The 27,984-nt window shown below is 40.9% G+C and overlaps 1 protein-coding gene across 1 annotated transcript; it reads right to left on the reverse strand.

The window, feature by feature from the left end:
- Window positions 1–27,417, reverse strand: MTTP (microsomal triglyceride transfer protein; the record flags this gene model as incomplete). Its single annotated transcript, XM_082482980.1, has 18 exons — window positions 1–169; window positions 1,095–1,265; window positions 1,582–1,706; window positions 6,490–6,717; window positions 7,197–7,318; window positions 7,420–7,517; window positions 8,152–8,363; window positions 9,339–9,551; window positions 11,066–11,173; window positions 11,741–11,909; window positions 12,811–12,968; window positions 16,391–16,541; window positions 17,390–17,529; window positions 18,706–18,822; window positions 19,564–19,671; window positions 21,643–21,786; window positions 22,360–22,547; window positions 27,357–27,417. The coding sequence occupies 18 exons, from the start codon at window positions 27,415–27,417 to the stop codon at window positions 1–3; spliced, it is 2,682 nt and encodes an 893-aa protein (XP_082339106.1).
- Window positions 27,418–27,984: the final 567 nt, after the last annotated feature.

A 27,984-nucleotide genomic window follows, 5' to 3' on the forward strand; every position in this document is an offset into this window, starting at 1 on the left:
TCAAAACCAGTTGCTGGAGGAATCAGACTTGGCGCCGAATACCTTCCTGCACATGTTGGAGTTCTCTTGATGGAGAGGGTATTCATTACCTGCCAACAGTTCTGCTTTCCCTCTCTTTGCAGTGTACCGTCTGCCAGATGGGAGACTTTCATACTTCATCACGGAACGCCTGTAAAGACACAACATGGTGGTCTGGTATTAGCAAATGTATGCAAAATCTGTACCCTGTATGTGAAGCTAGAGATGAACACTTTACATACAGAGGAGATTACACTTCCAGAATGTGTAGGTATAATCAGAACACGTTTTAGTATCTGCAGAACAACAGATACTGTTTTGTTAGGATTTCTTGGAGATCCTCGAGTTCTTTAATTCCTCTTAGGCTTACCATCTTTTGGATCAGAAAAGCCTGAATGGAAATCTGGCACAGGCTCTGCAAGCGTTATCCCCCTTAGGTCTTAGCAAATAGGGACTAGTGGGGAGTAGTAAACTCAGCTTCTCACATGACAATGCAATTACTGGTCTTTGCTACTGGAAAGCATCTTTTTTACCTTATTGCAGAGTTGTTTAGTTTTCAGGAAAGTTGGTGCCTTAATAAAATATGATAAAACACAATGGTTGCAAGAACTTAACACACCAGGTACTTTTGTTGACACTAGTAAATAGCAGAACATGAAGAAAACTTTCCACTTCAGCTAGTTTATGGCTATGCACTTACTCTCTCAACAGTGTAATAGAGAACTACTGCTGGCAAAGTTTCAGGTCACCATCAGAACTGATCGTATGCGAAGGGATGAGTGTCCTGCCACTTCAGTTAATTTACTTGCAAAATCAAATTAGAAAATTAGACTAAAATGCACATTCAGAGCAAGTCGTGATCTTCAAAAAGTCCTCTCTGAATCTCACAGGTGGGGGACAGGGAAGAATGGGTTAGCAGAGAGCTCAGTATGTGTAACAGCCTACGCTGTACCTGACTGTGTTAGGCTGAAATTCAGCCTCTGTTGTTAACCTCTCATGGCTGTGAATACCAAAAGTTCCAGGTTCAGTAGCTGGCTGGAAGGATGCCTCAGAAATTGTGTGCTCTTAGTTCTTACCTGAACGGAGACTCGACTCTGTCCATCTGCATACAGACTAAAAATGGGTACTGTGAAAACTGCACTGTGGAGATGAAGTCTAATGCTGTTTCTACTTCCAAAGTGGTTTCCATACCAGTTTTTACAAAGAAGGAATCAACCTCAGTGTTACCAGCTATAAACACGGCTACCCTGCAAATAAATTCAAGCATTACAATTAATTCAAAACACATCAAGAAAGAGGAAATTAAATTGCAAGCAGTCCTACCATCCATACATTAAAACTGCCCTCAAAGGAGCCTGTTTTTCAGGAAAAGGTATATAAATTCAGATGAGTCCAGTGGGAACTGGTATTACTCAGCTGGAAACAAGAAGAGAAGTAGAAGTGTTCTCCTGTTCATGTAACTCATCTTCAAGGTCTTTCATATTTAAATTCTTCTCAGCAGAACTACTGGGGCTCAGGAGCCTGAGCTCTCTACAGCTATAGTGCGCGCTGGGAATATCTCACCGGTTCTTGACGTTGGTTTTGGATTCTCTGTACCACAGGCTGAACTCCATCCCTCCCGAGATGTCGATGGCCAGGCCACCTAGGAACTCCGCGCTGGCCCTCGGCCCAGACTGCAGCTGAATCTCCTACAGCCGTGAGAAAGCACAGGTAACCCCCTGTTACTGACTGGTTACTGACTGCAGACCTCAGTGGTTTCCTCGCTCCCTTTTGTATTGTGATCATGCCACTTGTCATTTTGCAGGAACAAAAAGGAATAGGTAGCTTTTCTGAGAGGGTGGACAAAACACCCCTGATGTACCTTTACCCTAGAAAATGGGATGAGGCTAAAGTGAGGTGCCTTGTACCCTTCCCCTCTCCCTTATGTGCCAGCTGGCTTAATTTCTGCAAGGAGTATCGCTGCATGGGTGGAGGCTCTGCTGGCACTCCAGCTAAGTCAGATTAAACTCCTCACTGGAGCCCCAGCAATGGTGCAGTGTGGTGTGGCTTCTTCAGCGCACCCAAAGGCAGCCCCATACTGGCAGTAGGATGCAAAGTGCTGCAAGCAGTTGTGCAGTGTGTAGTGGCTCCGAACCCAACGTATGGCAGGAATGATTGATGTCTTCGGTGTCTGGGTGGCCAAACCCATAAGCTAAGGCACCTCAATTGCCACTGTGAATTTGCATTTAATGCATTTTCCATCAAGTGTACTTATGGCTTCTTGAAACCTCTATGGCTGGACTGGAAACCCATCACGTGGAGTCTGTTTCGGAAGTGATAATATCATTCACGGTCATGGCAGTTCGTTACTTTTAAGTTTTGACACACAGCCAAGATTTTAAGGTTCACTCAGCCTGGCAATCTAACTCACTTTATATAGTTGTCCTGCTTCCCTAAGAACCAGTGGATTAATTCACTGTTTTAAAAGAACGATTAATTCGGGGAAAGTTTATTTTGATCATATCCCCCATGTACAGGATGCTTGCTCCTCTCTCCCAGCTGGTTTTCACCCTCCTCCCAGTTTTCTGTGCCTCTGGTATTCTCAGCACCTGTAATGCTGCAGGAATCTATAGGATGCGTAAATACTCAACTCCCTCCCCCTTTTTGATGTCCGGGCACTTTAAAGGTCTCTCTTCTCTTCGTAGCTATTCAGTAGCCCAGTGGTTCCAGCTAATGCTGACCCAAGATTTAAGAAAGAAGCAAGCAGAGACAGTCTGGCTTCCTAATCCCTATAGCAAGGAGCAACATTTTTATTTAGAGCATTAAAGTTTTCCTGAGTTTTCCTGCCATAATTGAGGACTTGGATAAGTATGGTGGCTCTATATGTTTACTTTATCTTTTAGGGTAAATAACCAATCTCTGAAACAATCTTTTTGGCAGAAGCAACTTGGCAGTCTGTTGCTGCTGAAGTGGGCTTGAGATTTAATGTAAGAATGTAGTGGGCTGGCTGTGGCTCATAAATCCAGCACATCCACAGCAGGTGTGGTCATATTTCTTATTTTTTCATATTTCTCTGATTTCTTATTTTCATGCAAGTTAAAATCATGAGTTGGAATTGTGGTGTTTCTGAAATCAAAGGGAGTTTTTCTACTGACTGCAATGAGGCAAGGAATACTTTACTTGTCGGACTGTTTAGGTGTTACTTTATTTTACTTTGCTTTTAATTGGGCCTGAATTGGTGGGTAGCTGTTAATGAGTGAGGAGGTAACAGTATACATTCTGGCAGAGACACGTATACACAACCAGAGGAGCAGATATTTTTAGATGTATTGTCAAATTGCACCTAGTAATATTAGAGTAGGCTTGGTTTGCAATGGCTGCACAGTTTAAGGCTACCTAGAATTAAGTCAGGTTTGTCACTGAAGCCAGCAGAGAAGCTAAGGAGCACTTGTTTTGTGTTTACTCATCTATTTCCTTATTTAGAGCTCAGTCCTGTCCTTCGTCTCATGTGTAAATCCAATCCAGGCTGACGGGAGGTATAAATCACAGGGACCCGGCCTCTTCAGGAGCATTCTTTTTCTTTCCGTCCCTATTTTAAGCTTTGTATGTCATTTGCAGTGGCAAATGTGATCCAAAAGATCAGAACAGGTAGTTTGTTACTGTTTAAAATGCTGAAACATGCTATGTTTCAATAACAAAAAAGATTCTTTCTGCACTTCACTGACAGTGCTACCGTAATGCAATGCAGAGACGGCTGAAACAGGCACTTCTTTGGGAACTGGCTATCTTCCACTGGGGTCTGCCTTTCAAATGGTTTCTCTGACCTATTAATACAGTATTTAATTTCTCTGTGCTTCTGGCAGGTGTGTTGCCTAGGAGAAATATTAACACCACTGAACTTTAATGCAGGTGACTTAGGCGTCTCAAAAACAGTTTTATGAGAGCTGTTTATTTTATAGAGGGAATTCTAACTTCTGGACGGTTATTCTTAGCCCTCAGACAACAGCATGAGAACTGGTAATGGCTGTAAAATACACTCTGATTTCAGTTTGTGGAGTTATGTGAGAAAAGATGTTACAGACAGTGGGCGGGAATGTAAGCTTTAGAAGCAATATTATTAACTTGGAAATCACTTCTCCAAAGTGTGCCTAGTGTGGTTACTACAGTTGTAAAGTTAATGAAAAGAAGCTATTTTCTGGGGGATGAAGTGTGTGTGTGGGGGTGGCATTATTTGGTGGATTTGACAGCACTTTGAGTACAAGTCAGTTTTAGTCTTTCTGCGCAAAATGATCCTTACAAACAGCAACAGGGAAGCAGAACTTTCGTAATATTTAAAAATCACTTTTCTCAAAATTAGGCTGCACCAATGCAAAAATTGTAACCCAAATACTACACAAATTCTTTTCTGGCAAATCAATTGCTCCATTTGTAAGTTCCAGTCTTGGCTTCCAAGCCATCCTTTTGATGTTTGATCTCCACTGTGCTGTCTGTATCTTATGTTGGGTTTTTGCCTGTTCTGAAATCACACTGCGGCCAGCTGTGGTACACTGAGTTTTGGTCTCATAGAATGGGCACTGTTTCCCATGCCTGGCCCTCTTCTTTGAAAGAAGATAAATCTACATTTGGCTTGGTTGTCTACAGTACCAATTTGTAAAGGGGCTTATGTTCTGGGCAAGGCCTGTCCATGCTGGCCAGGGAAAGTGGAGGTAGTACTCAACTATCAAGAAACTAGATTAATTATGGCCCTCTTGCACTGTTTTTCCTCAGTTCCAGTGTTAGGCCATTCACACTTTTATTCTGACAGTGTTTTCTGGTATAGTTGTAATCACAGTTCAAGAACTTGACTGGTGAAAGCATTTCTAATGAAGTTTAACTGGGTTATGTGGAAGTGCCCAAACCATGTTGATATTGCTGTTGACCTGGAACATAGCTATAAAACCATTCTTAGAAAGATGTGCCATGTTTAAGAGGCAGTTCAACCTAAAGGTGTTTTCAACAGTGCCTTTGTGGGGTATAGAGGTATGAACAAGTGCCTTTTTGGTTGTGAACACACACTTTTGGTTGTGTCCGCTACTTGAGTCTCAAAGAGCTTAGGCAGCACCTGTGCCAGTGGCAACCCAAGAGCAAAAGCAGGGTGGGATCCCATCTCATCACACGGCTGTCCAGGCTTCCAGAGAGTCAGTGACTGACCGAAAATGTTACACCCTGATATTGTTAAAAATGGCATGCAGTCCCAGCCCTGATGTGCCCCAGACTTTAGTGAGCTTCTCCAAAGGTGAAGAGTGGGGAATCTGCTGGCTGACAGAGCTCTTGGGGTGCCCGGACAGCTGATTCATCCAGGGTATGTATGGAGCTTGGTGCATGCACAGCAGTTGGAAATATTTAGTTCTGTAAACACCATGCTTGGATGCTCAGGACTGGACATGATTATCTTTCTCACCTCTGCAGTCTGTTTGTTAAATAGGTCATGGTAAAGTTTTTGCCTATAATCTGTGTGTGAACTGTAAAGCATTGTTGGAATGAGCTTTAGTTCGCCAATTTGTGCACTACATGGGAAGCCTTCTAGATTTATAATAGAGGGGCTGAGCTGGGTTCAGGACAGGGACAGCTGTCATGTGTGGGGGGTGTTTCTGTGTAATTTTGATCAGAGTGGATTTTCTCATCATCTGCTTTTGGCATTTTCTTTTGCCAAGATTTAAAGGGGAAAAGTGAAAAGTAAAGTTCGAGCCTGCAGATGTTTCATGAGCTGAGTGCTGCTGTTCAGTCCATGAGTTCTAAGGAGATCCCTGCTTGGGAAGAACAAAAATATCAAAACAAGTGCTGGCCCTGCACTTTCAGAGAGATGTCTAGACTTTTAGTCCTCCAATAATATATTATGTGGCCAGTTAGATCTGTATATGAGTTTATATTTAAGCATAAAATTAACAGAGCATTTGGGGTGACAGTTGCATAAAAATTGTGCCATCCTCATTTTAATTCCTGGGTTTGCCTAACAATAAGCATTTGAAATCTGGACCTCTTAGCATTGTTCTTTGAAGGTTAGTTACCTGGGAAAGTTTGAGTACTCGTGATTCGTTCATTCAGTACCTCACAGTTATTCCCTAATTGGACATAAGGTCTCCAGATAACTTGTGAAGAGGAAAACTTAAGTGGTCACATGGGACACTACTGTATTATGAGTGGGAGGGGAGGCCATAGCTGATAGCAATATGAGTTTTCTACAGTTGGATTTGCTTTTACTCAATGTTACTTTGTTTTCTAGAATGATACGTGTTCTCACCTTTGCTCTAGATTGCTTTTAATGTAATTTCATTCTGTTTTTTAATATCTGTGACTTTTCTATTGCTGCCATAGTAAGAGAAGCCTATGTAACATTGATCAGGTTTGTTAGCACTGAAAAGAGAGAAAATAAGATGTCCTACAATAACAGTGGGGGAGGGAGCATCTGTGTTTAAGAGACAGAAAAAGCAGCAAGCAGTGTGCCATTAGTACCTGTGAGTAATCCGTCAGGAGGATAAGTCCTTTCACCACGTTAATGGGATCTCCAGTTGCTGAGAACATTTTAGACATTAAATCACCATACCCTTGGAAAAATGTAACTGGCCTGAGTTGGACATCGAACAGAATGGCTGACATGCCAGCAAAGGAGTCCAGGTTTTCCTCGCCTTCATCAGGAGTTGCAGCTATTATGGACTCTAGACCTTGAGCTTCAATCACCACCTAAGAAGCAACAGTGATACAGAAGCAATGAAAAAAGACCTCTGCCTGATCCAGGCTGTTAACAACCCTACGCATTTTCTTAATGTCTAAGAGCCCAACTCTTATTTACGTAGTTGTAGATGAAAAAGTATGAGGTTAAGACTTAAGGGAACTAGGTAGAGCAGCTAGAAAAATGGAAAATAAAATAACCTCACAGCATGTGTCCCGGTAAAACAGAACCAGTTTTGTTCAGTAACTTCGCTTCTTAGCTAAGCCTCTTCTAACTACTTGATATACAATACATAAGAAAACACTTGGCTTTCAGTTAGGGCAAATATGTGCCTCATTGGTTATTGTGGGTTTCTTTTTCCCCTGTTATTGGCTTGTTCTCTGCCTAGTGCAGCAAACCTTATGGTCTTTGGCATTAGCTGAATTGCTTTAGAAGCTATAAGAAGAGGGCTACATACTGACTTAGTTTTTATACACAGTGTGGCAGTTACCTGGCTGGCATGAAGTTCAGCATTTCTATCAAAAACATGGATGTTCATGTTACTTCTCCTTAAAATGCCAGAGCCAGAATAGAGGATGTCAAGGCTGTATGTGGATGATACATCAGGACCACCTTAATTAAAAAAGAAAGAAGGTACCTGTGACTAAACTAGTGGATTAATCAAATATCTGGGAATACAAACAGGGCTAAAAGGCAGTTTCATGGTTACATACGTGTAATATAGCCAGAGTAGGCAGAAGAGGAGCCCATTTTGGCGAAGCGATCATAGTTATGAGCACGCATGTCCTTCAGAACTTGCCGAACTGTTTTGCTGTGGTATTTCAAAATAAACAAACAAACACAGAGACACAAAAATGTTATGGTATCAAATATATTACTATTCTGTAGAAATATCAGATTTGAGAGAAGGTGAATTTCCCAGTAGGAAAGAAGGTCTTCAAACCACTCACATTTTCCCACTAAAAATCTGCCCTAACTTGGAGGCTCTTTTCCAATTTCAGCTGCTCTTTGCAGTCATGGGTAGAAAAGCAAGGAAAGGTCTTGCTTGAAAATTAGTAGTGTTGAGAAGAGGAGATATTTTGCTTATTTTCATTCTAGTGCTGTGATGTTCAAAATTTTTTTGGTTCACTGGTTCTTAAAATATAAAAGCAAGGGCCCCACTGACAGAATTAAGACCAGCAGATGATATTTCTTACAGTAATGCAAGTTAGATGCCTAATTCTTATTTGTACTTCTGAAAATGTGACTAGCTATTAAATGGATGTAATTGAAATGCAGAGATTTATTCTAAAATATCAATACTTAAAAGTGACACAAAAATCAGGTGTCCTTTTATACTCTCCTTAATTTTTACAGTAGTAATTCAGGAGAACCTGTGTGTGTTCTTTGGGTTTCTGCAAAGGAGTAAGGATGAGCTGTATTTATGTATACTGAACTTAATGTACCTTGAAGGCATTTCAAATTGAAGTATATCTTGGATCATGGAGAGCATGTACTTGTTCATTTCCAGGGACAGTTCACCAATGGAGAGCAGGATATTTTTCACTTCCATGTAGGATGGATTACTGTTTAAGATAATAGCAGCTGCAGTGGTTCTCACTGTCTTTTCGTGGACTTTATGATTCTGGTGGTATATCCTGTTCATTGTTTCCTTCACCTGGTCAGGAAACAGATTATTTAGTCAGTACTCACACAGATGACTGGGCAAAGTACAGCTTGGAATCTCGTTTATAATATCTGCTTAAGCTAGCTCCATAGCTAAGGATATATTTTCAGCACCCTGTTTTTCATGGTCCTTTTGGAATGTATGAGACATGTATAGCTCAGCAACCATATGGGCAAGTGGGGCATCTGTTATGTTCTCTTTGCCACAGTCCAAATAGTCTTCCACACTGATTTTCACAGCGGGGCTGTAAACAAGTGGGAACACTAAGATCAAAATACTGTGGCAGTGGTAAGATCAAGAGAGAGATTTCCTTGACTGTTAAGTGAATATGTACTTTTAAAAAATCAAGAATCCTGCAATTCTAATTTTCTAGATAGTGCCTGTGGTGGCCTTGTGTCCCTGAGAAGGTTGTGAAACATCTTTGTTACAAAGAAGTCCGTGGAGAGCCATGTAGCCCCACTGACAGAACAGCCTCTAGCATGCTCACTGCAGAGCAGCACCCTGACAACCTCAGTCACAGCTGCCAACAGTAGATATGAAATGGGATGCAGTGAATGCAGCAGAGGCAGGACCTCATGTTCTGCTATTTTGTATGTCTTTTCTTATTCTTGAAGGCTGCAAGGTAAGATGCAGCTATTGTACCCTTCTCTTACTTCATGCATTCTCCCTGGCTATGTGAAAGCACAAGAACGAACAGTGGTTACACAGGTGTTCAAATGCTCCTAATGTCTCCTGTGTGTGACTCTGGAGCCAAAAGCTAACTGGCACTGGCAGACTGGGAGCTGGGACTTGGCCAGCAGGAATGTATAGTTTTCTGGCTGGAACTGTATCATAATTTCCTGGAGGTAAAAAACCCATACATGGGGCATATTTAAGAGTGAGACTGACAAATGAGCTTTGTTAATTTGTACTTGATGTTTAACGCAGTCTCTTGTACTTCTTTTATTGGGCAGTATATTTTCTTACCTCTTTGGTGAGAAAAGAAGGATCGTATCTCTGTAAGGCAGTGGCAGCAAGATTGCTGATGGGCCCTTCTCCTGACTCCGCGTACTTCAGAAGCAGTGGAATTGCTTCGGGAAGGAGTGCATTCTTCAGTGCCAGCAGGTACATCCTCACATTGTCATCTTTCTTAGCCTTTTCCAGTCTACTTAGAATCAGCCTTTTGGCTTCCACAACAGCCTAAAGAAAATCAGCAGCATGTTTAAATGGTGATCATAAACCCACCTTTTTCTGTCTCGGAAGAAGGAGGTGCAGGGCTGGGTTCTAGCATGTTTTTGTTTCAAAGCATCGTTGCACAGGGTTAGCAAAGGTGTGATTTGTAAACTGTATGTCAATTACTTCCTTCTAGCATAATCAAAGTGGCTATAGCCACAGTGACACCTGGTCCATAGATTTATCATTTGCTAGCTGCTCCTGCCCCGATTCTTACTTGTGGAGCCAATATGTTCCCCCCAAAAAAAGACAAGGGACGTGTTCTTTAGTGCTTCATAACACAGTGTTATAAGAGTGCTTGGCAATTAACCGAGGAAGGAAAAAGGGATTCCTAAGGGCCCTTCAGGTGCTTTATGTCTTTTCAGCAGTGTGCTGCAATCCTGAACAGCACAGATCCAGCAGGCTGCAGTGCCTTGTCTGATCATCCTCATCTTCTATCATCAGCATCTACTCAGTGCATGGTCAAGGTGATAGCCTTCCTCCTGGGTTGTTCTATGCATGTTTGGGGCAGAGTTGAGTACTTGAACCAATGAATTTTCTTCACAGACCTGAAATAACCTAAGGTGATTGCAGATATTAAATAGATCCAAAGTTCTCCAGTGGTTCTCTGAGGAGATATGCTGTGGTTTAACCCCAGCTGGCAGCTAGGGCCACACAGGCACTCACACAGTTCTTCCCCAGCTGCCAGAAGGGCAGGGAGAAAAGGAGGAAAAGGGGAAAAAACTAATGGATTGAGATAAAGACAGTTTAATAGAACAATAACAGAAAAGAAAAAAAAACAATAATAATAACAACAACAATAATAATAATGGTAAAAGAATATAAAAGACACAAGTCACTCTTGCCACCTGGTGAACTGGTGAATTGGCACCATCCTGAGCAGTGACCGCAAGCAACCCCTTCCCCCTGACTAACCCCATTTATATATTGAGCATGACATCTATGGTATAGAATAATCCACTGGCAATTCCATCATTCTATCTATGCTCCTTATCAGCTTCTATGGGAAGCTTAAAAATGTCCTTAAAAAATATAAACATCACCTGGCAACAACTAAACCAATACGCATTACTGACATTCCTTTCATACCAAATCTGAAACGCAGCAACCACTAGAAAAAAAATATTAACTATATCCCAGCTGAAACCAGGACAACATGCAAAGCTTTTGCACAAGTGAGCTAAAGTACTGCTTCTACTGACAGAGTAGGCAGTGAGGAAAAGTTCTGTCAAACAAGGTCAAACTGGGAGAAATCCACAGAAATGGGAAGAGACCAGATTAAAGCCTAAAGCTGACAAAGGTAGATGTCATTATAAAAAAAATAATCCTCTCTCTATCAGACATAGGAATTTATGGGCTTATTTTAAAACAGGGCAGAATATGCTGCCTGTGTATGTCGTGCTCTCCCAGTAACATCAGCAGGCATTATTTGCATGTGTTGCAGACCAGAATTTGGCCAGCAGTGAACAGCAGATACTCACTGGAAGCTTGCAGCCTTCTCTGTCACACAGCTTTCTGATGAGCGCTCCCATGACAATGACGAGAGTTTCTCTGATTTCTTCATTCGCAATATCACCCTTGAACGTAGCCTGTTACACAAAAGCAATGCTATCTAAATATGATGAAGCATAGTCTGTAGTGGGCTGAATGCCCTTCCTGATTTCCCGTGAACGTTGGTGCAATGCAAAGGCAGTGACGACCACAACATCATAGGCTCAGGCTGAGCAGAGCACTGCTCTATCATTACATATAAAAACTGACTGTCATTTGCCCCTTGAGTTATATTCAGTGTCTCAAATAATAGACTAATTTTGAAGCTATGTTTAAAAAAAAAAAATGAAAGAGTATTAAATGGTTACAGGACTTTGATAAGGCAACAATCAAACAACCCTAAAATTGTTTTGCTAATATTCAGAATTATGTGTGTTTTCCAAGTAGTAGATATTGATAAATTTTTACAAAAAAAATAGACTTTCAGTCTGACCTACTAATTCTTTTTGTTTCCAGGCTATATGCTACTGGCACTTTTAAAGGAAACCCTGGAAGGGATAAAGGAAAATTGGAAATAGCAACAGTCGTTTCTTCTTCCTTTCCTCTTTGACAGGGATGAGGTTCAAGAGTATTAACTCTGTTATTTGTTTTGTCCTTGGACTTACAGTTAAAGATTTCAGGAGCATTTCACTGGGGTGAGAAGCAAATCCACAGGCATACAGGAATCGCTCCTGCAGGATAGAAGTGCTTGCATCCTTAAAGTCAAGAAACTCCAGTATGGCTTCCAGTGATTCTGGGGTCTGAGCAGATGTTATGGCATCCACTACCGGCGGACTACAAAGAAGTGGAAATGAACATATCATTTTAATGAGCTAGAAAATACTGAAAGGACTTCACTGCGTATAGAAAGAAAGAAGCTAATGCGCTGAAAGATCTCTTCATTGTAGGTAAGAGACAGAATTTTTCACTCGTATTGGAAGAAACCATGTCCCTGAATTCTTCTGCCTTAAAATGGTAGATGAAGTCCAGAAATTATTCATGTCTGTGGATAATAATATTTGAATTCATGCAAATATAGGATAAAAAAAGTACTAAAACCCAAAACTATCCAGAGTGTCTTAAAGTTTACAGGACAAGGTTGTAAATGGAAAAAAGTGTTTTATTTCTACATACACAACGGCAACTAGAGAACAGGCTTCTATCTTCTATGCTACCTGATTTACTCTCAGTTTTATCTCTGTTGTTAACAACTGCTATAATTTGTTTGAAAGATCCTGACTGTATGGTGGGACTTGGAAACGCTTTTGAATTCCCCAGTCCAGGTGATCATGCTGTTCATACCCAAACCGTTAATATTAGAACAATATCGAGGGATGAACCATCCCCTTCTTTGCTGTATTTCCATTTGAAGGAAAATGGGCAAGTCAAGAACAACTTATAGAGTGTTTCAGAACAAGCAGGTGGGATGAGAAGCTTTGGGTAAGCTACAAAGCATGTTTACCTTGCACTGTAGATACAGTCTTGGTGATTGAACAGTGTGCTGCAAATATATTATACCACAAGAACAAACACAGCTTTTTTTTTTTTTTTAAATCCTTTTCCTGTAGACAGTACTGAATTCTGTTTTTGCGTTGCTAGGACATCACTGGTAGAACTGAATCTGTTTGCATGCAGTTTGCCCTTCTGCAGTTTAAAATAACTTAAACTTTTTGAAAGCTTGTTCACGATGACTTACAGAAGTTCTTTATTTTCACTTCTAATAATCTGCAGTATCTCCTCTTTCGTAGCTTTTCTGATGTTCTGAATGAAGGACAAAAAGCTTCTTGCTGCTTCAGCTTTGGAAAGTTTTTCAGGATGCATATGTTCTCTGATGCTCTGCCAGTGTTCAGAAAGCTGCAAAATAATTCGCTTTATGACAAATCTCTCAGCTGTGGTTTCAGTTCTCAAAATCAAACTTACTAAATGCAGATATGTGGGCCAGCTATTGCTCAAATTAGCTGAAATCCAATAGATTGCTGATCCTTTAGCTAAGTATTATTTAATTTATAATATCCCAGCACAAATGTCTTTGAAACCTTTCTATAGCTTTCTCTCTTCCAACACTTTAGTATTTTCCTGATAATGTACATTGCCTTAAATGCAATCTATTTTGGAACAAAACATGATTATTTATACTGTAACTGGAATAGGGTGAATTCTCATCTTGCAAATTTACTGTGCTTTCTGGTGAATGCAATGTTTGCCTTCTGTTTCCATTTTTTCCTAAGTCAGTTTTTTTATAGTGGGAGATGCACAATCCCCAATTCACAAATTAATCATGTTTTCTCAGAAGATGGTAATTTTGTAAGTGGTTAGTGTGGAACAGGAGTAAATGACCTATAAGTAATTCCCATTTCTTATTCATAAACCTGCATAGGATGGGGAGGGATTTGTGGTTGTTGTACAAAATTATAGGTAAGGTGATATTAGAACAGGTATTGGCCCCTTCATATATTGTTGCTGTATTTACTCCACACACCACATTTTTTACTTGAATGAGCCAACATGGTACCAAAGCACCTATATCTGTCCTTCCAGATACGCTCCCATAAGAAACTGGTGCAGGTATTTTGACCTTTCCTCTCTCACTTGCCTTTGCCTCTGTTATCTCAAAGTATCAAGTTAGATTATTATTATCTCAAATTATTGGTGAAAACTCAGCTGTTCTTTGCAGCAGTGTTTACTGCAGTTTTCCCAAGTGGGAAATAACACTGTCGCCCATTTGACCTTTACTAAAATACTTCCCCTCTTCATGGGTTTTGTATTAGGCAATAACACTTGAACCTGCCAGCAAATCATCCTAAGTATCATTCAGAAGTACAGAGTGCAACTTCCATCAACTGTAACAAACAATAATTAGGCAACAATGATTGATACATAAGATATTTCCTGAGGATTAATGACCAGCTGGGAGGAGCTCATGTTCTGAGGCACAGATGGGTCTGTTAACCTCAACTGGTGATTAGGCTTACCACCAAGGTCAGTGTGGCTATTATAAGCTGAATAAACATTTGGGGCACTTTCTATTCCCCCTGTTAAAGTTGCACTGTAGCCTGACAAAAAATAACCTGTATTTTCTCCTGTGCAGAGCCTATCTACGTGGGATGCTCTTAGTCAGCTTAGCCCATACCCTAGAGACAAACAAGATGAGAGACGTGAGCTGGAGCCATCTCAAGCAAAAGAGAGTGGAGACCAAGTCTTCCTTTTTGGTGGGGTGCTCTAACCATTCAACTGCTACAAGGAGCAGCTGCCATCTCCTGCAGTGGCCATGACTTTAAAAAACAGCATTTCCAGTTGACTTTTGTGAGGGCTTCATTCTCCTGATGTGAATGTCGGCCAGTTTGTATTGAGTACCCCAAGGATTCAGGCACAGATGCATGCACGTCCACATGGCAGCTCAGCCAACCTCAGACTCGAATCTCCGTCTCTCTGAGAGATCAGACCAGAGATCTTGTGGGCACTTTAGGAAAATTCAAGCCAAACCAAGAGGTCCTAAACTGATCAGGACTTGGTTTTGAATATCAGTGCCTGACAGCTGCCTTATCAACCTACAAAGGTTGGTTGGACAAGACTGAAAAAAACACCTCAACTTCAGAAGAGGCAAGCATCTATTTCTGTAGGACCCATGAGCATCAAAAGAATGTAAGAACCATGAGCTCTTCTAAAAACAGCATGCTTTATGATGTCTAAACAGAGAAAGCTTAGGCCTAAATTTAAATGTAAATATTGGCCATAACCTCACAGGAACCTCACAGAAGCTAGTGCTGCAATCTGTGAAGTAGTGATTGTAATGGCTATTTTACCAAATTCATAAAGATAGAGATAAGACCTGTTCCTATTTTAAAAGGGTTTTGAAAATGTAAAACTATAGGGCATACCATGTCAGCACGGCATTAATATATACTATGATATATAAGTACCAAATGTTATGTTGCTGCTTTGGATACAGTGTTCTGTTTATAGACACCATCTTTTCATAGCAGTTACTGTAAAATATAGTGAGAAAGCAGGACTTCATTCTCATCGTGCCATTAGGTTTATAATGACATAGCTCAGTACCCAGGCAGTGCTCTGGAATTATACCCTATGTTTGTTATCTTGGTCTGGAAATTATCTGTATAACTATTATGACAAACTCGGTTCCAAGCGACAAATTGGTCAGCACAAACCCTGATGGGCAGTCAGGGAAAATGCACCTGTCCCTGCTCTGTTTAAGATCCCTTGATGTTCCCTGCTCAGAACTGCTCCAGCACGCATGCAGCATCATTTCCATTTCATTTCCCTTAATGTATTTTTTGTCTTCTCTGCAGCTCAACAAGCATTAGACAAGATAAATTATTACAGTGCAATGCTACTTCCAAATAAGTAGCACAAATTCAAATATAGTAAGTAATTTGTGTTCATAGGGAATATAGCTGGAGGATTAAAATTATGTGTGCTGAGTAGAAGCCTTATCTTGCTTATCAAAAACTGGCAGAGGATAATAATCTTTAAATTAATGTTCCCACTCACTGCTAAATTCAGTCCACGATAGTTATAGCATTAAAATTGTTTGCTAACAATCACTGTAGCAATTTATATTAGTTTATGATGAATAGCATCAGTAAAACAAAAGATGACGCATTTACGGTACCAAGCCCTTAGTAGTCTTTAGATGTCTTAAATAGAAAAAACCAATGTATTTTTTTTTCCAGGGGAAAATGAGAACAGTATTGGGCTTGCCAAGAATACTAAAGCCCCATTTTATACTTATAAAATACCTATGAAGTCTTTTAAATAAAAGACTACCTTCACAGTCAGGCAGTAAGAAGAGGTTAGATATATTACGAACAAATGTTTAGTCTGCCTAAGGCATGGCTAACTACCGTTAATTTCTAGTAGCAGTTCAGCTTGTCCATGACAGAATTGTTTATAAACACTGGCCAACCATCTTAAAAGTAATTTCCCACTCCATTACCCAGAGAAGTAAGTTCCTGCCAACTCAAGGTTGGCAAAGATGAGAAAAAACAAAAGGGTGTTGTATTTTCTCATGGTCTTGAGAAATACTGGACTCAATCTTTGAAAGAGAGCAAAAAGTTTGGTACTTTTAGAGGTAAATCTTAAAACATTCTTGTGTGGTGGAGCACCTTTGCATCACTACCATGCTCCTCACTCTGGGATGTATTTTATATTGCTACATTAGACCTCTCCTAGTGGGCTGCTTGGACAGAAACTTCTTTCACACTTGTTCTGCTCAGCTAACAAACCTGATGTCCAACAAGCCTGTGCTTACTTACTGAAGCACACTTTTTGCATTCGGATTTGACTGTCTCTGCTACTAGTGTCACTGCAATGTAACTGGAGTCCAAGGTCTTGATAACATTGGCAACTTGCTTCCCAGCGATCAGTCCGGGGCCAGCTTGTACTGACTTCAGTTCCAGTCTCTGCCTGTGTATCCATACATTGAAGACACTGTTAGAGCTAAGCCATTAGAGCATAAATGCAGAAATCACAGCAAGAGGAAATAAAAAACCCTCCACAGACCAAAAACACAGAACACAGACTTGTTGAGGACTCATTTTAAAATGTTCAGAACATGTCAAGTCGATGGCTTTTTTAAGGTAACAGAAGTATCTGATACCAGCAGAATCACTGCTAGAGGTATGTGGTATAAAATACCTAAATAATAGACTTTCTGAAGTATGAATTTATAGCACCTGGTCAACAGCCTTCAGTAACCATATGCATTATGAAATGTTTCACATATTTGTTCATAAGAAGATTTGGAAAACAAGATTTTGAATGTACATGTTTTTAATATCGTAATACTAAGGAGATGCCCGCATCATTTATCTTGTATATCTCCAAACTTTCAGTGGTTTAGAGTCTGAAATCTAACACTGATCTAGGTTTTGCTGCTGTTTCCTTTCTATGCAGCAGATTCTGTTTTCCATACTTCTGAACTTTCACACACTAGAAATTGAGATCCATTTGAAGTATTTTTTAAGAAATGAAAGAACACAGACATGCAACACCTACAGAAGTAATGCATTTAAAATATTTTGGCCAATTTCAGCTGTTTCCGTTTAATTTCTTATGAAAGTCATTATTACTTTGCAGTATGGTAGAGCCCTGAATCAAAGTTGGACTAGGTACCATACAGATACAAAAGATACCTAAATCCTTACCTGGAGAATTTAGAGCTTCAGATCTTGATGCTATAAGACATACACATATAACCTTACTTGAACCACTAGTCCTGCTACTATCAATGACAGTCAAATTGTACCACTTACTTTGAAACTATTTTGGCACCTGTTTTTCGTCGGGAATTCAGAAGCAAAACATAATTTTCTTCTGCCTTAATGGATTTAATGAAACTGTCTTCCAGCACATAAATTGTGGCAGATGTGGCTTTTGTACTCACATCTAAAATCTGAAAATAATTAAAAAATAAACCAGAAAAAGGACTGATCAATAAAAAACAGAATAGGAAAAGAGATCACAGTTCCACATTGGGGCAAAACGCATAACAAAATAGAGCCAAATGAGGAATGTGCATGTGGGTTAACAACATCTGAAGTTAAGACCATAAACCAGGATCTTCCAGGTTCTCAAGAATTCCTTCTGCACCAAGAAGTCACTCACTTCTGCACCATGTGTTTCAAATTCAATACATACCAGAAACAAAAGAGGGTGGAGGATGGGACAAAGTTATGAGCAAGCTGTAACTGAGAAAATGCCCAGTACTACATTTAGTTAAAATTACACTTCAAATAAGAGAAGAAGTCTTTCCAGGGAAATGTTTTGTAAGTAAGATTATGGTGGTCACACCTGGGAAGCAAAGCCAGCCACCTTGCTTGATCTGTTTTTAAACAAGATGAAGTCTTTGTGGCAAGTGTGAAAATCAGGAACTCAGTCATAGCATTAAGCTGGTTAATTAAGAGTGTGTGTGCTACCTTTGTACTTCTCGGCCCTGAGAAAGATCAGTTTCTGATGTGGAGAATCCCAGTGCCTTCAGCAAGCGTCCAGCCTGCACCGAGTAGTAACCACTTAGAAAGGTATTTACTAGTAGTGAGGGACCACTGAGGTCTTCAGTTACCTCTATAGCACATCGCCTACATTACACCTGTGCATTAGGGAAGCCTTCGACCTTTCAGGCAAGCCTGACAGGGCTCCATTCAGGAGTTAGCATCTTGCCCAGCATTTAATTTGTGACTAAATGCTGTGACTTAGCATCTGGGAAAAAGGTTACTGTTGTCACTATGACTGTGACTGTATATAGTGTTTTCCTCCAAAGAAAAAGAACCCTCACATTGATTAAAAATTCAGTACACCCAGGATAAAAGTGTTGTAAATCTGAATAGAAGCTAAAATATTTTATGTATGAGATTCAAAACTTATGAGAATTGGTGTGTTGCACTTAATGTCAGCTGAGCCAAGGCGGTTTCCTTGTTCTCCCCATGGGTACTACATTTGAAATTTCTACTAGTAATATTACAAAACCTACATGTAGAATTTGCTTTCCGTAATGCGAGAAAATGAGTAATAGCTATTAACAATATATTTTTAAATAGGCAGAACTGTTTTTACTTTGTTAAAGAAATCATACCTGGTTGTGGCTGGTAAATCCTTGTTTTTCTATTTCACAGGTGTCCAGGGCTTTTACTTTAGTCACTTGATCCTGCCGCACATGGTAAGTAGTATTGCATTTGCCAGATATGTCCACCTTGAAAAAAAGAGTTGGATTAGGACAGTTGCTTGAATTTATTTTTGGGACCCTGGAACACCATCCAGAGATGAACCATTTTCTCCACTACTGGAATCTTTTACACAATATGCTGCACTGGTTTGGTTTACCAGTTTTGAAGGTATCTGTGTTTCTAACCACCTGCTTTAGATAGGCAGGGGTACTTTTCATTAGACAGCTTTGAAGGAAAGTAACAATATTTGTTTAAACAAAAAAAGTTAGGAAACACCTGGCAGTTGGCGCTATACTTAGGAATCCAAGTTAAATTCCAGCTTTGTTGATGTGGACAGATACAAATGTAACACAGGTTAAATGGATGTGGCTACACCATTGCTAACTTTGTCTGGATACTCTGATTTAAAATGGCCTAATCCATTGAATTGAGGTTAGGAATCAACCAAATTGAAACATCAGCATCATCTCTTTTATAGTGACCTGGTTTAAGTTGGTATGATACCAGATTCTGCCAAATTGATAGGAGCATTTTAAATCAAATGGATTTCACCAATTCTTTATGTTAATTGCAGCAACTTGATCTGTGTCACCAAATATTCTGAAGACTGTCTTTACATCCCTAAATTCAAATGCAATCAAAGGGCTGATTTCTGTTACAGTTAATTCCTTCTGAAGTCAGTGGGAGCCACAGGTCTGCCTTTCAGAGCAGACTGGGCTCTGCCTCTTTCTCTGATGATGATTATCTCGCCAGATATAGCATCATACCTCACGGGCAGCACCAGAGTGCAGCTGTAGCTGGAACAGACTAGCCAGACCTCTCTTAATATTTTGAGTAAAAACAGGTTCATTTTGATATGAGTAGAAGTTTTTGACCTGCAGGAATAAAAAACAAGTATATAACAAATTTGGTTAAATCAGAAAGGAATAGTGAGGACCCTCTCTAGAAAAACTCCCTTTACTTTTTTCTGATCTGGAAACTGAATTTGGCCTATTGCCCTTATTTAAGCAAACTCCAGGGGCTGCAGGGGATGCCGATAACAGTACAAACATGTTTCGGGCTTCAGCTGTACCCAAGTATTTTCAATGCAGTGAGCATCTTTCCTGTTAATCAGAGAGAATTTAGAAGAGAAACTTTACACAATTTCATAAGTGACTCATTTTTCTGCATAATCCTTGGATAATCCCACCCCATGGGGGCATAATATCTGTTGCACTTTAATCACAGGTTGCAAAAACCCAGAATGAATCATAGCTAAATCACAGTTAGAATGACTTAAATGACGTGTCAAACACATCACAACCTTTGCACTTCATGGGTCAACTGTTGTGCTTAAGCCTCTCCTCTGGTAACAAGACTTTGCACCTCCACTTTGCATTCAAGGTGCTTTAAAAGTGCACTTTTTTTCAGGAATTGTAGGTACAATCAGCGTATTATCTCGGGGCAACCCTGAAAAGTGAAATCACTACGCCAGGGATTAAAGTATCACACCACAAAGAAATCGTAAGAGGAGTGTACAGACACTATTACCTGAGAAAAAGCCCAAGTTTTTAATACTACATCTCACTCTTAGTGTGTGAACTGCTTAATGTATTATGAGCAGATGTATTTTGACTGTGTTCTTCTGATACCTCTGTCCTCATTTAGGGATGTGTACAGTTGGGAGACAGTGCTGTCCTGGTTCTTTTTATGTTGTGTAAAACTGATGACATGGCTGAGTCTGAAAGTTACTGAGCAGGCCTGATAGCAGCTGCAATTCAGTAGGCTGAGCTGGCGGCCAGGGTATGTGCTCAGTGCCTATTTACAGCAGGAGGTAAAGATCCTGACGGGATAGGGTGTCACAGCCCTCACTCCACTTTGCAGAAGAGAAAAGGGAGCGTGACCTTCAACCTTCCTCCTTTCTCACTGCCCCTCTGCCCATGTTCCACCTGCCCACTTGCTTGGGTTGTGGAGGGGAGAGTGAGGCTCTTGGCCTAATGGTCCAAGCCACCAGCCAGTGAAGAAGCTAGTGGAGAGGAGGCAGGAGCAGCCATGGCTCAAGCTTTGCTGCTTCCTTGGCAGAGCAGTAGGCTAAGCGCAAGGGGACAAGTAAGCAGCTCCTCAGGGACAAAGAGAGGGAGATGGATTTACTTCATTTCCTTTCTGAGCAAGACCGGGACCCTGAGAGCTACAACTGAACATGGGTGCTCCAGCAGTGGGACAGTGCTTCGTTGCTGTCTCAGGGCAAGCTATAAACCCCAGGCACACACCAAGACACACCTGCTCACTGTGCCTTCTCTTCTGATTTTTGGAGACAGTTCCCAGTAGAGGAACAACATGAAAGGCTGTTCTGGTATCAAACTCATTAACTTGGAACCACTGAAACTGCAGGTGACACTGAAGTAAATCAGCAAGCCAGAGACGTGGGAAAAGTAGTCACACTGAAGTATTTGCTAAGGGTTTAAAGTGATTAACACTGTTGCTCACAGACTTGGTATAATCTACCTCATTGCAAATTGTATCTCCTTTTCTGCCTTCAGACCTTGGATAAAATATTGGCCTCACTGAAGTCAACAGCACAAATCTTGCAGAGCGAGTGTGCGTACATCTGCATGTGGCCTAGATATATGTGGCCAATCTGCTGCTTCGATACTGTATGTGTTCTCAAAGAGTCTTGGGCTGGAAGGGCCCCTTGTACAGGTAAATTACAGTCAGTTCTAAACTATTGTATTTTGCACAGAAAGAAAGGATATGATGACATATTAAGACCACTGAGATGATAGTGAATTGGTAAATTCTCCAAGCCTGCAAGAAAAGATTTGTCTCAGGTTTCCTCAGGGATTGAATTTTAAAAGACAGGGTCTTACTTTTCCACGGACTAGCTCCAGAACTATGGGCCTCTGTAAAGCTTCCAGATATTCTTTCCCAATTATCTTCTCTGTGCTTTTTCCTTTGAAGATGTTTTTAGCAGCTGGACGTTCATTCACATTTTCAACTTGAACATCTCTTATCTAGCAAAGTAAAAGCAGAGAAAATTCATGCAGAGAGCAGTCTAGCATTGGCCTGGGGTAGGCTAAATAGGCTAACTCACCTAATACATCTTCATTATTTTTTCATTTCTGGTTCTGATCATTAATCTTCCATGATTACTATGTCTACGTTTTCACAAGAAACCAGCGCTTACCACTGGGGAAATAAGTGGCAGAAAAACTCACCATAAAGCTAAGTATCAAATGCAGTTTGTATTTAGCAAATGTCATGATTTGCAGCTACAACCAAGGGCTTCAGACAACCTCAGGTAGGTGCTTGCACACCAGTTGTTTGAAACTATAGAAGCTGTATGAAGCCATTTCAAAATATAGGAGATATTCTGAAGTTCTGGTTTATGATGTTAGATGTATTCTTCTGAAGTCCTATTCTATAGGAATCAGCTTATTGAAAAAGCTAGTTTTAGCTGATGAGACTAGAAAAGAGTAAATGATGTGGATCATCTTCTGAAAACAAGTTCTTCAAGATTAAATTATCAGTTAGACAAACACAGAAAAGATTGGGCATGTTTTAAGTTGTCTGATGGCATTAATTACCGTAATTTTGATCAACTGGTCATCATCATTTTCAGGATTTCTCCATAAGAGGTTGACATCGACACCAGAAGAAAGCCGGTAGCCTGCACTTTTCTGCAGTGATGCTTTTGCCTGATCAACATACACTTCAGCCGAGTAAGCAAATTTATATAGCTTGTCATTATTTAAGCTTGGTCCAGTAGTGTGCCCTGTTTGGAAAGCAAAAACAAACAGTGTTTTAGAATTGAGTAACTAACATAATCTGTCATCTTCTCTAAAAAACACATTTAGAAAAATTAAGAATTTAATTGCCAACAAAAGATTTCTGGGACTGATTCTGCTACCCTTGATTACAGAGGCTGTCCCACTGGTGTACCTGGGGTTTTGTGTGATTAAGTTGACACTAATCTCATATATTTAAGATAAGAATGTCCACAAAATCCTTTGTTCTAGCTTATGCTTACATAAATAAAAGGAAGTAAAATTCTTTACTTCGGATATGTTTGCATGAGAAATTAATCCAAAATGATTTGCAACTCAAAATACTGTAATTAATCATATAATTTGTGTGCTTAGCAATTTGAAACGCACTGATGTAACTTGTTGAAGCCAACAGAAGTTGATCTCTGCATCTCTTGCATGTTTATTGGGAATCCTTCCATCAAGACCCTTGCCCACAGGTGACGTGAATTTAATGAAGACATTGGGAAAATATTTTTTAGATTAAATAATTAAGCCCTTGTTCTTTAAACCAAATAATTGTCTCTGTAGCTGTGCCTTGGCTGTTAACTGATGTATTTTAAGGGATATAAAAGCCAAAATCTAGCATAAATGCAACTTGCATACCCAATTTATGGTGCTATTTCCATTTTCATCAACAACTCAGACTGTTCCCTAGGGATTCAGTTGCACTCCTGTTAGTGTAAATGAAACCTGTAGTATATAAATGGCTTTTATTTTTCCTTTATAAGAGTACTTACTACCATACCCTTTCCTATCTTCTCTTTCTCTTCTCTCATGCACCTCCATGTGAGGAATGTGTGGCACCAGAGTCACAACTCTCTATCCAGCCTCAGGCACAGGAATTAAGACCGTGCCCCTAAAATCTGTGGCTAAGGAAAATCAATTTCTTCTGGAATACCCTTTAAATATTTTGTCATGAAGGGTATAAATAACATCCCGTTTCACTGCTTCCCTCCTCTGGTGCATATGGCTACAAAGGTCTCTTCCACACAAGAAAAACTGATGAAGTCAGTTTGTAGAGGGAAGGGAAGGGAGGAGAAGCTGGCTGTACACAAAGTGCTGTTGCATCCGCAAAGTAAATACACATACAGTGACCTTAGGTGCTATCTGTAAGCAGCACGGCACTAGCCTTTCGGACCCAAATGCTGCACCAATGAATCCATTGGGAATTTCTTCATGGAGTTCAGGAGGTGCAGAGCAGAAACAAAAAGTTCAAAACAGACTTAATCTAAGAAAAGCAAAGTGCTGTCTTCAGGGAGATGCATGTCAGTCTTATGACAAGTGCAGGGGGAAAAAAAAAGAAAAATCTATCAAAACATCTCAGACAAATTCTTAAGCGTGCTGTAATATCATCAGTGTGTTCAAAGTCCCTTGCAGAGGATCAACAGGCTATCGTGATTTATGTCATGTCCCTCAGTGTTTTATTTGACTCTGCTAAATAAATTTCAAATCACTGCATTGGTAAAAAGGATTATTTCATTCTCAGATTATAAATCCAATTAGGGAGGTGGACCATGTAATTCCAAGATGGCTGTTGGATATATACAGATATATTCTGAGTCCTCGAAGAGTCCAAAACCCCCCCTTTTTAAGGTTTTGCTTGCTTCCTTCCCCTGTTCACTCAGATGTCACAGCAGTAGATCATGGTAAGCTTCAAATAACCTTTTCCTCAGGAAAAGAGCAACCCCACCAAGTCTGGTCTGCAAGTTGCATAAATTGGCAAAGCCACACAGAACTAAACTGGCTTATGCTTTATGCCAGCTGGAGATGTGGCACAGCAAGTTTGGTAATCCCCAGGGGAGCAACCTGTTTGCATGGGAGAGCTCAAAGCTGTGACTATTGATTTTTTTGCAGGGAGGCTGGAAGCATTAATGTTAGCACGATTGCGGTCTTCTGGTTTTGCATGTCTTGTGTGTCTGCTTCAAAAAAAAGTCACCAAGAGGCATATAACCCTTCCTTCAGATTTACTGTGAATTTCCTAGGCACTTCCCCAATTCTCCACAATCCTATCAGCTTTGAAGCTATGTTGCCCTTGAGAGCAGAGGGTGCTCCGTGCCTGCCCAGAGATGGCTGCATCTTTCAGGGTCACCCTTGGTTCCTTGCAGTACCTCGGAGCAGGTCACTCCCTAGTTCAAAATGTCCTTCATTTGCAGCAGAAATGGCAGTGCCGATTATTTAATATCAGCTGAGATTTTATAAGTGCCACCCACTAGGTGCTTTCTAAATGCAGAGGGTGACACAGTCCCATCTAAAGATTAAGGTGGGAAGAAAGCACATCCAAGAAAAATGATCCAGGTGCTGAGAGACATGTCTTATTAGTTAAGGTGGATGTTTGTGGTTTGGTCCCTCTTTCTTTGCAGTTAAATCACCTTTCACCCATCCTTCTTTTCCCACAGCTCAACCCATAGATCTTGTTTTCCTTTTTGCAAGAGTTCCTTCCCTCTTCCTCCCTTTTGGCATGTGCTTGTTCCCACATACAAAAGAGCTGTTCCCTCCTGAAGGAAACAGATGAGCAAATGACGCAGCAGCTTCTTGCAAGTGTCATGGAAGAGATGAATAGTTGCAAAGTATTTCTGGGAGCTAGAATAATATTAGGTTCTTTCACCATTTCATACGTGGAAAACACTGCAGGACCCAGGGCAGAAGATGCCTTTAGTTGCAAGACTGGTGTCACTGATGGAAAAGGGTGAGTCAATGATGGATCATGATAAGAAAAGCAGAAAGAATGAGGCAGTATTCAAGGCAGTCCCAAGGAGTTAGCACTTACCATGGCAGAAATGGGGAAGCCAAGAGAGACAATTGGATAGTGTGGTCAGTTGGAGAGGCAAGGGAGATATTGGTGGTTGAGGGACAGAGACACAGTGTCACTGCCCAGAACCAGTATTCAAAACAGCGTAAGTAAATTTTCATGCCATCTTTCAAAAAGAACTACTCAAAAAGTTTTTGATAGAAAGAACTTTTTTTGATAGAAAACCTTTCTGATAGAAACTTTTCTTAAAAAAAACACCCTGCCTTTAGAAGCTCTTTCCTTTGTATTCAGCACAGTACTGGGATCCTTGCCGCCCGTATAGCCATTGCCATTTCAGCTGATGGCAAACGTCCCACTGACTGAGAAGGGAGGAGGAAGGGAGGACATAAAGACTGCAATCGGCCATGCTCTCTTGGGGTCAGAAGTGCCTGCTTTCAAGGTGGAGTGCATAACATACAGTTTGACTAGTAATGTTAAGTGTCTGTCATTAAGGGTAACATGCCAAGTCTATAATTAAATCATGATACTGTATAATACAGAAGGTTACACTGCATGAGTAGAGACAGCTGTCAAGTCCTGTGCCTTTTATTAATACATACGGCATGCACAGCATTTGCGTCTCTAACTACTTGCTGGCTCTACCTTCATAAATTATATTTGCCACTGTTTCTGATACCTGATAGCTTTAAAAAGCAAAACCCATCCGCTTCTTTGAAAACATTTTTCAAGTGAAACTGCAGTAGGAAAGTTTCATGTGTGCTGATACAGCTGACTTAAAAGAAAAGAATATTCCTTTAATATTTCCAAAAGGCAGCATGGTAAAATGTTCATCCTAATCCCATCTATGTCACTGAGGCACTAAGTGGCCTTTAAGCCAGTAATTTAGCTCTCAATCTCTCTGCACAAGAGAGAGATGAGGCCTGGCAGAGCTGAAGAGAGGACTAATTAATGAGAAAATGCTTGCTCAGTACCTTGGGGATGTAAAGTGACAAGCAAATATTACTTCACATCAAGAAGGAGTTTTGCTTAATTGAAATTAAGGAGAAACTGGGAAAAGCATACACCAGAAATGTGGCATGTTGGTATCTAGCCATAAACGTTCCTTGGCAGTCTCGTGAAATACACTCATAGGCAGAAGAACTGCCTGCAAACTTCTCTGCTTTATGACTCCTGTCGTAAGGGGGTACGGAGGTAGGGAGGAAGGTTGTTGCTTTGTACTCACACAGATAGTGTCCTGCATCCTCTGCAGGGAGCAGGAAGAGGCACCTCTACAGCCTTTTAACAGTTTAACCTAGGATGGCATGCCCCCCCCCCCCCCCCCCCGGCTCCTCATCATGATGAAGACATGCTCATTAAACTAAAAACTAGGTGTCAGCTCATGTTTTAAGGTTGCTGCTCCTCTAAATTTAACGTCAAGTTGTACATGAAGGGCCACTCCTAAAGACACTTTTCCTTGCTTCATATACTGGCACTGCTGAAGTGGGCACTCTCCAGATTTCACACCCATGACCTCTGTCAGGACACCTGAGTAAAGCCCTGTTCCCAGGGCTTGTGCAGACATACAGGTTTTCATGACTTATTGCAGAGCAAGCTCCCCATGAAATTAATGAGATGCTTGTTACTGACTTTGGTGGTAGCTGAGTCAACTGCTCAGAAGTTGAAACCTGGAGAGCCCTGAGCACTTCCCGGCTCTGCTCCACCGCAGCACTTCTGTGTGTTTAACTTTTGAGCGTAGTCCCTTTCAAGTCGGTGCCCCCACAGCATGTCCTGACTAAGCAAGGTCAAGATCCCCAGTCTCCTGGCTCACACCGCTGGCCCTGTGCACCTGAAAACATTGTCTCCTCCATCCCCTCTGCTGACATGAATGCTATAAGCACTTAAGCCTTTGTAGTTACTAAATGTATTTTGCATTACTCAAAGACAGACAAGTAAAGATGATCAGGTTTGCTGCAAAACAGATCTGCATATACACACTGGTTACGCCCTTGCTGAGCCAAAAGCTGAACCAAGCCCGGTACAGACCTACCTTTAACAGAGGCTGAGTAGGTGGAAATGATGCAAAGGAACAGCACAGTAAGAAGCATCATGCTGGACTCCCTTGAGCTCCTGACCACAGCATGAAGTGTGAGAGCCTCCAAGAAGTGAGCTGCTGAGTGGAGGGGCGCTTGCAGAGAGCACTGCCAGGTCGGCCACACTGTTTATCTAGATGTAGTAAAGGTCAGATTCCAAATTCCACACTCAGGTACTAAGTTCATGAAAGGACTTCCAGTTAATTATTAAGAACTAAGGTAACTGGTGGTTTCTACCCCACTTTATCGATCACCTCAGCTTTCATTTTTGAATACTGAGCCCACACAGTCACATTTCTGAGCGGGGGAGCTTCTCTCCAGTCCTGGTAGAACTAGGAGCTCCCGCCACTCCTCCTCTGTCTGAACAAAAGGGTGTTTGGGTCTGTTGCTGCCGAGGGCCAGACCCTGACCGCTGTCTCCACTGTCTTGTTTCATCTCTGTGAGCAACCCCAGAGGCAGATGCTTTTTAAGGGTCTTCCTGCAAGCAGAAATACATGGGAATTAACAGTGCCATCCCCAAAAGTGATACTACTTTATTGTAGAGACTCAGACACAATGTCAGTTCCTGCTATGTTGTATCATACC

This window comes from Vanellus vanellus (assembly GCF_965231255.1).
Source record: "Vanellus vanellus genome assembly, chromosome: 4".
Taxonomy (NCBI): domain Eukaryota; kingdom Metazoa; phylum Chordata; class Aves; order Charadriiformes; family Charadriidae; genus Vanellus; species Vanellus vanellus.